At 31.2% G+C, this 15,313-nt stretch overlaps 1 protein-coding gene across 14 annotated transcripts in view; it reads left to right on the top strand.

Moving 5' to 3' along the window:
- The window catches only part of LOC143256808 (endonuclease/exonuclease/phosphatase family domain-containing protein 1-like), a 44,261-nt gene extending 33,919 nt beyond the window's left edge, over window positions 1–10,342 (top strand). For 11 of the 14 annotated variants that reach the window (XM_076514506.1, XM_076514519.1, XM_076514518.1 and 8 more), the window contains 2 exons: window positions 3,382–3,507; window positions 7,105–8,187. In XM_076514506.1, coding sequence (XP_076370621.1) covers window positions 3,382–3,507; window positions 7,105–7,340 — 362 coding nt within the window. In that variant the 3' untranslated portion in view covers window positions 7,341–8,187. Of the gene's footprint in view, window positions 1–3,381; window positions 3,508–7,104; window positions 8,188–8,608 lie in introns of those variants that run through there. The other 3 variants (XM_076514515.1, XM_076514516.1, XM_076514514.1) reach the window with 3 other exon arrangements.
- The last annotated feature ends 4,971 nt before the right edge of the window (window positions 10,343–15,313 follow it).

Below are 15,313 nucleotides of genomic sequence, written 5' to 3'. Positions count from 1 at the left end.
GTCAGCAAGAATTAATGGATGGTCTTTACTACAGGCATCTTCCTGATATAACTGAAAGCTTTCCTATGTACCATCACCAGAGATCCAGGTTTGTCTTTTAGTGTAATAACCACCTGATGACGTTAATCATTCTGATTCAATCTGATTTGTAGGGTAAAGATCCGATAAAGGCATCAGTTCATATTTCAGGTATGCTTCTTGTTACCAAGTGACATTGAAACCCCAAGATTAAGTTCAATAGAGTGGTTTCTGTAAGTTTCTTGAGGGTTGAGATTCTTACATCATCTATATCTAGAGCTTCATCTTTAGATCTATTTGTGATTTGTGTAAGCTAAAGATGAATTCAATATTTACATGTAGTTGTAGCTCAGTTAGTGTTTCTGTTAATTTGAGCTCTTCTGCTTGTCATGGTGGTCACATTTGTGAATGTATCTATACATGAAAATCTTGCCTTTGTCTTCTTCTTTATGAAGTGTGGTACTATCACTTTGGCACTTGACAACTCTTGTTGGTTTATCTGAGTTTACCTGTATACTGTAGGCTTTACTGTGGAGGGCAGAAGTCAAACCTTGCTGTCAGTGTTTTCTCTTTTGCCACAGATATGGGTTTTCAGCACTGGAGGCTACTTATGCTAAATACATAGGAGTATTGTTAGATATACCTGAAAGAAACCTTCAATTGTCAGATGATATGCTTTGCTACTTAGATTTCATGTAGACATTGGTGTTTCTAATTCATATATGGTTAACTTTGAGTGACCCATCTCAATGGTCAGTTATGGTTATTCCACTGAAAGCTATCATAATGGTCATAATAGTTGCTGCTCTAGTTCAGCATGTGATATGAAGTTAAAGCTACTGAAAATGAACTCCTTATAGTCTGAGTCTAATCTTTTGAACGAGTGCAGTGTGATAAAATTCAGGGAGCTTCTCAGGAAAGTGTTTACTTCTCCTAATTTCCTTAACATTGCAGTAACCTATCATAATGTGAGACTCTTGGAGTTTGATGCATCATTTACTCAGTGTTAGGCCTTAGTTTCCTTGCTCATTTTCTGTTAGATGGTTGAGGATCCCACACAGTATACAATCTTAGTTGCTCCCACAGCCACTTATGTAGGTACTATTTTTTTACTGTTTGTATGCAATACATAAATCATTCATTCTTCAAAACATGTATTTCTAGTCCTGTCAGGGTAGGCAAGTAGTGGCAGGGCAGTAGCCTAGTAGAATGAGGTTGTCATTTCTGAGTTGAGCAAACACTGGTCAATAGGACATAAAAATACTCTTCCACTGTCAAAGAAGGCATTCTGCTACTGAACTTTATATAGATAATCTTTGTTTGTACCTGACAACTAGACATCTCTGTGTTGTTTCCACATACTCTACTAGTAGACTGTGGCAAAATGTCTTATCTGTAAAACTGTGTGGTATTTGTGGTACAGCTTGCATAGCTACATTGTGTTGGCTGTTGATCCATATAATGAGAGATTCAAATACCCTAACATTGCATACAAGTAGGTTCCAGATTGTTAATACTGGGACCAATTTTCAATAGATTATTCCCTATATCTCAAACTGATGCCTGAACATAAACTAAAACTAAACTAACTCCAACATTAGTGATAATTCTGAACTTGTACTTACCCTCAACTCAAAGTAATTCTAATTGTAATTAGAACTTAACTCTAGAGCTATAATTAACACTTAGTGACACTGTGAGTAAGAAAACAAAACATAAACTAACTCTATAGTTAAACATAATAGCTCATTCTCAACCCAGTCTGCAGTGCACTTAAACTAAACTTATGTTTAGGTATTCTACTTATACGTGTAACTTAGTAGTTGGTAAATGTGTGGGTAAACCTGTATCTAATCATGTGGTAAATTAGTACTTATTAATAAAACTAAAAAAAACAACCAAAAAAGATCCTTTACAACAACTTATGGACCATTATAATAATTTAAATTAAAAATCTGAATGGAGGAATAGCACAAGCCAAAGCACATTTAGGTTCTTCATCCTCTAGTAATAAAGTCCTGTCACAGCACATTGTCAGTATGCAGTCTAGGTAGTGTGGTATTATTCATAGTTCCAAACCATTGATATTCGTAGAGTTGGGTGATTATTGGATTTTGCTAATCAACTGATTTTGGGGACTTATTATTTGATTATCTTCAACTAATTTGTTATTCTTGTGGAATTGCTAAAAAAACAACTCGCAGTGCTAAAAATTTTGTTTTGATAGCCATTTCTGTTAGCTTTGTATTTTATGATAAATTAACATAATGATAATATTTGGATTAGTTTGATAGTTTGAATAATCAAAACTAATTAATAGTAATTAGGAACATTAATTTCAATTAATTGATTATTTTGTAGCATTAACTGAATTAACTGTAATTTCAACTACTGGATAGTTGGAATAATCAGTAAGAATAGTTGATTATATTTGTGGTATTCATAAATTTAATCATAATTTCAATAAATTGATCATTTTACACGTAACTAACAAATACAGTCAATGCCTGTAGGTAATCAATTATGTTGTCATAAGCTATATTTTCAATATTTTTAATTTAAAAGTTTCTTAGAGGGAGCTTGTCATTATAGTATTGTCAAAATGTGATAAGTTAAGAAATGAAAGGGTTCCTGGACTATGTAGAAATAAGAGTATAATATAATTTTAAGTTTAGTTTAAGAATATATGTTTAGTGAGTGTTAGTAGTTGTGAGTTATTGCATTTATTCTGCTGTCCAGTTACTTGGTGAGTTACATGCTTGTTTACCTGTTTTAGTTAAATTAGCCATATGTTATGTAGTTTATACTGAAAATTTTATGATTAAGTTAAGCCTACATTTAGTTGCAGAGTTTATGCCATAAAGTTCATTTATGAAATTAGTCCTGGGAGTGAACATGCAACCTGTACAAGATTATATTGAAGAAATGAATTGATTTGTTATCTTTACTTGGAATGGACTTGGTATTATTGTTAACAAATAATTGTAAAAAGTATATCCATTGATAAAATGCACTACAACAATATTGTTAATCCCCCAGCTACAGAACACAAAATCAACCACTTTACTAGCTTGTTTTTTATATGTATTTTATTCTACTAATATATATCTGTGTATGCATAAGTAATCTTGTAGCACCCATTTTTTACAAATTTTCTGGGGGCATGCCCCCAGGCCTACATAGTATTAGCATGCTTTTAATCTCACAAATTATAATCCTCTTTTCAAACATTCTGCATATGGGCCTCATTATTTTCTCATGGCGTTTAGGTATTCATCCAAATAGGATGGTTTGTGCAGTTTTTTTTGTGTTAATTAAATCCATTTTGATGAAATATAAGTAAAAATGTACTTCTTCTTTTAGCACTAGAAGTCTTGACCAACTACCATTATAGTCAGTTGATTCCATCTAACACAGTTACCAACTTAAAGACAAAGAAGCAAGACACTCACTGTTGGGCAAATGGTGAGTTTACAAGAAGTTTTACAGGTGAATATCGTTTGGTTCTAAAGTTCTTAAGCTCAATTAAATTTGAAAGATGCTTTTTATATTCCAGACTGAAAGAAATTTCTTCTTTTCTGTTCTTGCATTTTTATTCTTATAAATATTTAAGTTAAGGATATTTATGACAAGCTAAAACAATGGTTTAATGTTTGGAGGTCTCAAATGTATGGAACAAATACTGTTCCATTTTATAAATTAATAAATTGGATTTGTCTGTTGCTAAGCCCAAAACAACACAATAGGCTGTACTGTGCCACACCCATCACAGGTATTGAAATCTGATTTTTAGCATTATAAGTCCCCAGACTTACTGTTGAGACACTAAGAGGCAGGTTTGTCATTTTACTTGGTTAAAAGCACTATCTCAGCATTGAAGTTTTTATTTAAGATTGGTCAGGTGAGATGGATGAAATTAGCTTCTTTGTTTCTTAACTAGTAATTATAAATTGTACTGAGAATTTTAAATGTTTTAATAATAATACCACTGAAGACCAAACTAAAATACTTTAAATTGAATTTGAGGACAAGATTATATAAATAAGCCTTGTCATATTTGATAGAACAAGGTAAATTAAGATTAGGGACACTTAGACAACTGTAAAACATGGTAAAAAGCTGTAGGGATATCTGTCAGCATGAATAAAAATATATGAAAATGTTTAGGCCAACTGTCATATAAATAGCAAAATATTTTATAGGTTCCCAAGATATTCACAGACAGATTGTCTATTTAGGCCTGTTATGTCACATAAGCATATAGGTTAACCCAGTTTCTTGTTCATTCCCTTGAGCTATTTACTGGTAATAAATACACATTGTGCATGACCTTTTAATATGTAGAATTTGTATTCCAATGATCCCATACTCACTCTTAGTTTGAGTGCAGAATCATACATTTGTTTACATCAATGAACTACAAGGTGAAATAAAAGAGTTGAGTCTTGATTTGATTTATCAGTATGTTGTCATTTCTTACTAAAGAAACATTTAAAAAATATTTAATGGATTGTGTTATGATTAAAGTATGATGTTGGTGTGGGTTACCTTTAAAATAACTTTTTTGTGTGCCATCTTAAAAAAAACTGGTTAGAATATTGTTGTGGGATGTATAAAACTACAAAATATTTAGTGAAACAAAACAAGTAGATTGTTTTTAACCATTAACCTTCAAACACTATGTTTGTGAGCATAAGCTAGAATACCTTGGATGGTTAGTTTATAAGCTTGGTGGTTAAAACACTCAATTTACATTCTGTGGACTTCATATTGAAATTCTCCAATAAACATGCTTGCCATTTCAGCCATGAGGGCATTATAATGTCATAGTCAATCTCATTATTCATTGATAAAGAGTAGCCCTAATGTTGGCAATAAGTGGTTTTTGACTAGCTGCCTTTCCTCTTGTCTGTTATTTCTGAATTAAGGATGGCTGGCATAATTCAACAAACAAACAAAAACCTTGATTTATAACTAAGTTAATAGTGTTGATATATGTGTGTATTACTAAATCACTGCAAGATTTAACAGTGGTGTATGAGATTTTTTTATCCTTTCACATCTAGACTTGGCTCTTGTGTGTATGCTATGAACCAGTACTGTGTTAAATTTAATAAAACAACTTTATTATTAATGGATGTTAATGTATTTTGCATGAAACTTAAATGTGTAATTCAAATATAATTATTATTTATCTTTAGGCTTATTAATTTAAAAAAAGAACTATTTTACACATCCTCAGTTTTCATTTTTTGACTTGTGACATGTCTATGCTTCAATTTCTCCAGTTTAGAATTCCTAAAAGCTTCTACAATTCACAATCAATTATAAACACAAACTATAAATAATTACAATAAAGAATTTACAGTTTGAACCTCCTGCCTTTTTGATTTGCTGAGATACAAATGAAAATTTTCGAATTGGAGAGACCCCTTACATGTCTCTCTTTCTGACCTACCAATTTACTTTGTAATCAACTCTATGTGGGATCTGTTCACAAGGTAATTAATTTACAAAGTGGAATAGGGATCACTAAAACATACAGAAACAAATTTAAATGCAAAGGTTATATTTTCAAACCTACAACTAGGGACTCTATAAAAACATAAAGAAATTAGGCTAGAAATAGCATGTAGGTCCATATTTTTGAATCCATGTTTACAGTACTTACAATTCTAGTGGTTCATGATGACCTCTTAATATAGCACATTCTCCTCAACATAAATTCTATGACTTGTTTTAAAGTTCTTCTATCATGAACAATTAGCCACCATAATTTTTCTCTCCTGAAAATTTAAGGTGTTTTAGTAATTGTAATGCATTTATAGTTTAATTAGAATGTTGAGTAAATTACAGTAGTTTTGGTACATTCTGTCCTAGTGATTGATATATAATTTGTGTTCTAGAATGCATACTTGAAAGCTACATCAGTTATATTTTTGACACTAAACAAGGCTTATGGAAAACCATCTGCAATTGTTACTCCAGTGCAAACTAGGTGAATTATGCAGCAAGCTGCAAATTCTTATTTAATGTATATATGTTTAACAAAAGTGACTAAAATATAAGAATGTATAAAACATCAGTAAAATAATACACATAAAATTTTCAAAAGCCTCAGTAAGTGTGTAACATGTTACAATTATACACAGCTTCTATTAGCTGATACAGGAAACACAGTATACTGGACTAAAAGACTGGAAAGACATCTGATTGACTGTTTTATATGTCATAGTGTCTAAATGCAACTATGTACATTAGTTTTGTGTTCCTGGATAAATAAATCTTGTTTTCATTTTGTGTTACAGGGACAGCAATAAAACCATCTGTTTCTTATCAGTTCTATTGTGAATCTGACATTAAGTAATAAAATTAGACTTAACAGTATAATTTGGACTTACAACAATGAAAATCCAAATGCTAGGAGCATATTATATTGTGAAAAATACTGCATGTTATCAACAGTAAGCACATAAAAGAAAACACGGCTATCATTTTTCAGCTACAAGGCACCAAGATGTGCAAGACTATAAGATATTTTAATGTGTATAATTTTCAGAATAACCAGTGGTACTGTTGATCAGACTGAAAAAGAAGAATCAAATACATTTGTTCTGTTTTAAGGTTTAATTCATATTTTGTAAATTCAAATGTAGTCTCATGATTGTCCTCAAGCTGCTTTTACTGGTGCTAAAATAGAAATGTGTTAGTTAGTTTATGAACTGAAATTTAACATATGAAAATTTGATGTTGTAGCCAGTCAAACCATTGTTGTTTTTTACATTATATATATAGATCATAGGTTAATGTGATGAGTTATATTCATTAATCATATTTTATTCAGTTACTGGTTGCTTGCTTGTATTATTATGCATTTTGTATTAGGGTTGTGGTGTGGCTGATAGTCTTTTCAACTGTGATTATAGTTCATGCAGTTTAAAGTAATTAATAACATTTTTGTATTTCGATTAAAGTAATTTGAGTAGTTACAAAGAAAAGTACCGATAAATGTTTGTAGTATGGTGCTATTTATGGTTTGATTTTGGTGATAATGTTTATTACGTTATTACTTTAATGTTCTGTTAGGAAACTGGGGTGTTGTTCATGATGGGTTGTGTCACCCTGCTATACCTAATGGATGGATGCTGGGTGGGCTCGTAAGTTGGCACTGCCCATTGTGGGTAGAGATGTATGTCCAAAATAATCTGGAAAACAAGCATGAACAGCTGTCCAATGGCGAAGTTAAAAAACATCTATCATCTGGAAAAACTGGTCATTCTCCATCAATAAATAGAGACAGAAGAAAAAAAAATTTTAGCTGAATAGTCAAAACGAATTAAGAGTTGCTTTCAAAAGCAGAAAAATCATAAAAATAGTAATATTTTAGTATGATGTAAAAACACAAATGGAAATATAATCTTATCTGTGTCATAGCTACCAATGCAAAAAGTACGTAATTTTTCTTTCTTGGTGCAAGAGATTATTTTCAATCATGAAAATATTTTTCTTAAATTCTCTAATCATTTTTTATTTGGTTCCAGCAATAAAAAGAAATAAGGTTTATAAATATGATAGTCTAAGACACACAATTATTATTATTATGGGGATTTCATGAAATTTCTTAGTTACGTCTTTTATAAGCAGTTACAAAAATGTTTTAACCTGTGATAAAAACAAAATCAGGTTTGTATAGTTTTATAATTAACTAGTGAAAATAAATATTCATTGAATGAGAGATGTATTTCTGACACTTTTAAGCTGAACATTTATCAATATTTTTAGCAACAGATGTTACACATTTTTGAACGAAAGATACTTTTAAATACGTATGTCAGAGTAATTACTTTTATCTTTCACTAAATGATTTTTGTCATGAAAAGTATTTTTTTCGAAAATTATGAAAAATAATGAAATATGATATGTATTTGTAATTAACAGGACAAATTTGTTACTTTGTAAATATGAATTATATTTGTAGTGGATAGTATTATATAAAATATACAATTTTTTAGAGAATTATAAAAATGCAATATTTTGAGGACAGTTTTTTTAGCTTTGTGTATATTGTTGGTTTTTACTTAGGGTTTTGCTTCTGAAGTTTAAATGAGATGTTTTCTTTGATTGTAGAAAGTTCATTCATGTCTATTTAATAAACAGCTGCATTATTTATTCGTCTTTGAGCACTTTACAATTTAATAATTTATTTAATTGTATTGCATTTTCTAAATTACACTATGGGACAAAATTATTACTTTTTCTTGTTCCAATTGCGTATGCCTAAAATAAATTGAAAAGACATACTTTTCTCTTCAAACTTTGTTTTTGTAACCTGGGTAATGAAATGTTCAAATTTACCAATTTTCTAGAACATTCCAGGTAGATTCAGTGCTGAGTAGCTGATAAAGAATTTTCTCAAACGTACAAGAATTCTCAAGAACTTCTAGAATGTTGTAGAATTTACAAGAATTTTCAAGAACCTTTTAGTTAGAATTTTCTAGAACTTTCTATAGTAATATATATATAGGGACTCACCACTTCAGTTTAGTTCTAGCTGCCTAAGTGAACACATAGATCTATCTGATTTTATCAGAGATGGCATCAAGAAACTGCAAGAATTCTCCAGATGCATGTTGCTATGTATGTGGCCAATTTATCAAGACAAGAGCGAAAAAGTACTCTGTAACAGCGTCTGCTGAAATGTGTGAAGCCTACAAGACATATTTCACTATATCTATAGGGATTGAGACAAACCCTGGGCACCTCATTTTACCTGCGAGAACTGCAAAAAAATTCTAGAAGGTAAGACACACAAATTTGTTTGCTTGAACAGTAAGATTTTATATTATACAAATTTTAGACCTTTTAAAATTTAAATATATTTTGGTGCTCCCTAAAGAGGAATGCAACATCATCAAGATGTTGCTATAAGCCTTGAAGTTGATGAGCATGGCTGGGAGGTTATTGGAGACTTCAAAATGGTGGCATTCCTGATGGGTCTCCAAGTAGGTTTTACCAAGTTTCCTTGTTATTTTTGCCTTTGGGACAGCAGGAACACTGCAGCACACTACAACAGGAAGCACTGGCCACAATGGACCAAGTTCTTTGTGGGGAAGTACAATGTCAAGTGTGAGCCACTAGTGGACCTCCAGAAGGTGTTGTCCCCACCATTGCACATAAAATTGAATCTTGTGAAACAATTTGTCACAGCTCTTCATAAGGAATCTGCAGCCTTCAAGAGTTCTTTCTTAAGCTGTTTGAGGCAAAGGTCAAAGCTGGTGTTTTCTTTGGACCACAAATAAAGAAGATTCTGGAGTGCACAGAATCCCCCAAGTAGCCCAGTAGGAAGGAAAAAAAAGCTTGGGGCAGCTTTGTCATAGTGGTTTGGGGCTTCTTGGGCAATCACAAGGCCAAAAATTATGTGGAATTGGTTGAGGCTCTGGTGAAGAACTATGGCAAAATAGGCTGCAGGATGTCCCTGAAAGTCCATATCCTTGACACTTGATAAATTCAAGGAGAACACGGGAGCATACTTAGAGGAGCAATGTGAGTACTTCCATGAAGATATAATGGACTTTGAATGCCATTACCAAGGAGTGTATAACGAAAACATGACGGGGAAACTATATTTGGGGGCTGATGGGTGAAAGTAAATTACATTACAGTTGCAAATCTCAAAAAACTACTCACTTCTAAACATTTTTGTATAAATACATGAAATCTTGATTCATATGTTGTTTTATTCAGACCTTATGTAAATGAAAATGTGCAAATTTGACCATTTTTACATAGAAAATAGGTTAATTTCTAAATTTCATTATTCAAGTCACAAAAGCAAAGTTTTAAGGGAATAATGGCTGTATTCTGTTCTTTTACAACATAAGCATTTAAGAAATAACACATACTATCCAGAAAAAAAATTTGTGTTACATAGTAATGTCAGGCTTTTCAACTTTTATGTATTGTCCTTCTTAGAGAATCCATTCATTTATGTTGTTCAGTATTAACCAAGTTACCATTTTTAAGATAAAGAGCTGTGCTGATAATTTATTTTAGTAACATTAGTCATTTGTATACAGTTTCTGTGTTATCACATGTTAGTCATGTTAATAATTATTTTTCTTGGGTACCATAAGTTTTTCTTCAGCCAGTTATCAATCAAATTAATTCTTCAAAATCAATGACTTAGTTCAATTATCTCATGCCAAGCATTTGAAGAGAACTTTTCCTCTTTTCTTTCATTTTGAGTGTGGGGCAAGAAGGGCCCAATGATTATAATATGTCAGACTGTGGAACAGAGATTTTCTGGTTTGTGCCTCATTATAGGCGGAAAAATTATGCTTTCATACCTTGGGGTTATGGTTACATTATTAGAGTGTTGGTCAAGTTTCACCATTTGATTATAATAAGCCCATATGTTGACAGTGGATGGTGTTGTCTAGCTGCCTTTTCTCTAGTTTATCACTTCAAAATTAGAGATAACCCTTGAAGAGGTTTGAGTTAAATTTCACACATGACAACCATATAAAATATTATGTCAATTAGCTGTTATTACTCTTATTCAAATATTCCGTCAATCAGTAAAATGTTTATTGTTGTAGTTGCCTTTAACTATCAGCTGGTCACTTGAAATACATTTTTGAAAGTTTCAGTTAAAAGGAAAAGAACTTATAATTTTTTCACTGCAATAATACCCAAAAAAGATCAGAAGTGAAGTAATTGTAATTTCTTTAGATCACAGACTCAACTGACTGTTATTCAACTTTGCACTTAAAATGTTGAATAATCTGAGGTAGTTGTTTTGTTATGGAATGGTTTTGTAACTGTGCAACATATAAATATTGTCACATTTACAAAAAACAAATGGAAGCCAAGTACTTTTAAATGAAATATGACAATATCTTGGCACATGACTTTTATTATTTAGGAAACAGAAATATAGTTTTGAATGGAAAATTTGTATGTATAAAATATATATAAGTATATCTATGTAAAATAATTACTAATATATTTTATTTTTTTCGTTTTACTGTTCTCTAATAATATATGTACTTGTACATAAATATAGTAAAAAAATGAATAAATTTAACATAATCACGTCTAAACCTGTGATGGCCATATTTTGTATAACTGTACTCAAAAGGTTTGAATCAACAAAGGTTGTATAGAGGAACTCTAATTTAGTAGAGTGCAGCTCATTCTTCCCTCTAATTTCTGAATTACCAAGATTTTTGCTTGAACAGAGAGTTGCCTAAAAAAAAAATTCTACAGACTTTGGTGAGGAAATTGGCTCATTCACATATTGGTAGCCAAATGCATCCCCCTTTTACTAGGAAAGCTGTAACAATTAGGAAGGTGTGTGTTGCTGAGTAACTGAACTAAAAATAATTACACATTACGTATGTTGGTTTCTGTGAGAAGATAAAACTGTCATTTTTCTACTTAGATAAACAGTTAAACTATAACTTTAATTTTACTGCCAAAAATAAGTATCTGGTTAATTTTGTAATAGAAATCTAACTTTAGTCATTATTTTAATACTTAAGGCAAAATATTTTTTGTAGAAAACATCATTTTGGGGTGAAATGGAAAGCAGTAGTTTTGCTTTATAACACTGCAATGTCAGAAAAAGGATCATTTTTGAGCAGTTGCTTAAATTTTGTACTTTAAAAACTTGTAATTTAATCAGAAAAAGTAAGTAATTATCTGTCCAGAAAAAGTAATATAAATTATTTGTCTTTGGAACAATATATCTAAGTTTGAGAAGCTATCCATGAGCTTGAGAAATGAAACCTAGTTTTTGAAGTGATATAACAAAAACAGATGATGTCATCTGCACCATGTAGATGTGTATGTATGTGCCACAATTAAATTAAGTGTTAATTTATCCTTATATAACTATTTTAAGATTTACTGAAATATATCTTAATAAAAGCAATTCTAAAATTGTTATATAAGGAGAAATTAACACCTAATTGAATTGTTGCACATACATACACATCTACATGGTACAGTTTTATCCCTCAAACTCATGAAAAGCCTCTCAAACTTAGATATATTGCTCCAAAGATATGTATAACATTTGGATATGAGATCCTGGGAATCAGATATTGAAGGATTGCAAACATCTGATAATCCTTTTGCATAAGTAAAGATTGTGCATGAAAAGTTATTCCACATAAAAACTGCTGCTTACATGACCTTGAATTTATGTCAGCTGTCTGGGAGTGGGACAGCCCTTCTCATGAGGTAAACACATACACATTTGAAATAATCAGGGAAGTAACCTTTGGGAAATGGATTATCACTCTACGACCTCTTTGTCTGACTTTAAAGTGTGGTGTTACATTATGTTTGCTGTCCTTGTCTTATGAAAAAATTTGAAAAACTCTAACCAAACAACAAAATTGTCTTCTCAAAAGCTTCTGGACTCAGAACATGCAAAATTCTAACTTTTTGATTGGTTAGAAATTTTGAAATTTAGTTCTTCTCATTTTATTTTGATTGTTCCAATTCTGATCATGCCATTTGTCTTCTTTGGGTTCTTGACACCAGCAGTTTGTAATTTTTCCACTAGTTTTAGAATTGTGTTCTTAGGATAAATTACTACACTTCCAGTTCTCAAACTCAGTAGAAATTAAGAATAACTTTGTGTAAATTTGTTGAGTACCTCTGTTTTATGATGCTTCAAGTGAATAAAAAAAAAACTCATAGAAAAATCTCCTGTTTTTTGAAGAAACTATTTTCAAGAAAATATAGACTGTTATTGTTGAACCTATTGATAGTGAGCTTTTAGCAACATAAGGAACAGTTGTTAAGACTTGTTATTCAATGATACAAAAAGACACAAGTCTGAGAATTGTAACTGTGTCTTAAGACATTAACACACTGCTATTGGAGGATAGAAAAAGACACTTGCAAACAGAACTGAAATTAAAGTTTAGTTACAAGACTTGAGAATTAAATCCTTGTCATCTCTCTCAGCTAAAGTAAAAGAATCTTACCTAATAGTTACATCATTTATTATGTCACTGAGATGAACAAGGACTTTTCAAGTTTTATCTCTTAGAAATGTTTATATAACATGGAGGTAACGGATTACCTGTTTATAAAATCAACCTTCCTGTAAAGATAAAATTTTTGAAAGACAGTTTTATCTTCCAGTCTTTTAGAAAAACCAAGGGATTATGATAGTAAAGTACAGTAAAATATATTATACCAAATTGGGGAATATTCCTTAGATAAGTGGGATGAATAATAAATAACAAAACATTAATTTTATTACCCACTTGTAAGGAAAATATCTGACAAAACAGAGCAACTTATCTAAAGTATTCCAGAATAATTACTTCCTATTGTGAACTGCTTTAGTAAGTTACTTAAAATATATCCTCAGAAATAAAGTACTATGAGCCAAAACTTGCAAAATTTTTGTGAGAAAATAAAACATTCTGGTCAGTTGTTTCAAAAGATTGAATACATTAGCATTTGGTTAATTCACTGACACTATTAGTGATGAAAACATAACTATCTAAATAAAGAAAGTTTGTTTTGTTTGTTTTTGAATTTCACGCAAAGCTACTCAAGGGGTATCTGCCCTAGCTATCCCTAATTTAGCAGTGTAAGACTAGAGGGAAGGCAGCTAGTCATCACCACCCATCACCAATTCTTGGGCTACTCTTTTACCAACGAATAGTGGGATTAACCATCACATTATAATGCCCCCATGACTGAAAGGGTGAGCATATTTGGTGCGACGGGGATTCGAACCCACAACCCTCAGATTACGAGTCTGCTGGGCCTAAATAAAGAAATAAAAATATAAATACTGTTGAGGGAATGTATTTGTTGCTATGAGGTTATATTTTGTTACTTGATGTACAACTCAAAACATGTATCTGAATAATGGAATCAAAATCACAATTCATATAATTAATGAAAATGTAAAACACTGTTAGGAAATTTCAGCAACATTTCACTAAATGATACAAGACACTTCTAAACAATTAAGTGGAAATTGTTATTGCTACAATAAGTGAGGATATTTCTTGTAATTGTAAACAAAGTAAAATTGAGCCAAAGCCTTGAAAAAAATCAACCTTCCTTTCTTACAGTTTAAACAGATATTTTTTGTATGCAGATATTTATTCAAGTGAATACAATATGATTGTTTTTATGTACAGAGTACAGCAAATGGGAACCAAATGTGTACAATCAAATTTCAGATGACATGAAGACAGATGTTTCATTTTTGAAAAAGTTCCCTCTAGTGTATGTGTATGAAACCAATTAAAGGGTATTACATAACAGACTGTTTAAATAATATTCAATGCAGCAAGACTTGCTCATAGAAGGAAATAAAGTGTGTGACAGAGACTTCAGTTAGTGATGAGGTTCAATGGCAATAAGAAGCTTTTCTGTACAACACAGCATCTGAGAGATAAGTATAATTCACTTTTAGTATAGGTTTCATAAAGAAACAAGATATTGTACTGAGATTGTGATTTAACATTATCATAATAAGTGATAAACAATAACTGCACTTAAATTTTGCTTTTGTTACCTAATCATTAGTTTCTGTTGGTGAACAGTTTTGATTTCAGCTTCAAATCAAGTACTAATTCTAATACCTTAAAAGTATAAATAAAGAATAGGGTTAAAATACATCAGCCAAACTGTATGTGCCATTTCAAGTGCTTATGAGGCCTTTTGCACCAGTAACAGGGTTTATCAGGCTGGCCGGGATTGGAAATGTACAATAGTGGTCTATAGCCTACTTATATTATCAGTTTTATCAAACGAAGACTGTTATGGTGTAATAAATACATGTACACATCATTTTCATGGTGTTATGGGGCTGAATAAACCAAAATGAACTTTTTGCTTTTTTTTTTTTCAAGGAAGTCTATGACATGATCTGGGAAATCCTAGATGGGTTGGCATTTAATGACCCGCATGTTAAATATCAGTGATTATTAAACCATAACTGCTTATATGTTTTTGTTGTTGTTGTTTGTTTGTTTTTTTTGCTATAATTTACGTACACCCAATAATGCCTCAAATTTTGAAATTGAACAAATTCGGATTTTTTGTTAGTGCTAAATTTACACACAAAGAATTCTTTCTAGATCTTATTTTTTGTAGTTTACTCCATAATATAGGATCCTTGCAAGAGAATCACAATTATTGTTATATAAAGATATCGTAACCGGGTTTAAAAATGAAAACATGTTACATATCAACTCCGTTACAACAGCTCAAGTATGGCTAAACTCGAAAAGGAAGGGTATCAACTAAA

Source organism: Tachypleus tridentatus, chromosome 7, assembly GCF_004210375.1.
Source record: "Tachypleus tridentatus isolate NWPU-2018 chromosome 7, ASM421037v1, whole genome shotgun sequence".
NCBI classification, from domain to species: Eukaryota; Metazoa; Arthropoda; class Merostomata; order Xiphosura; family Limulidae; genus Tachypleus; species Tachypleus tridentatus.
The sequence above is the reverse complement of the archived record's forward strand: the minus strand, read 5'-3'. Positions and strand labels throughout refer to the sequence as shown.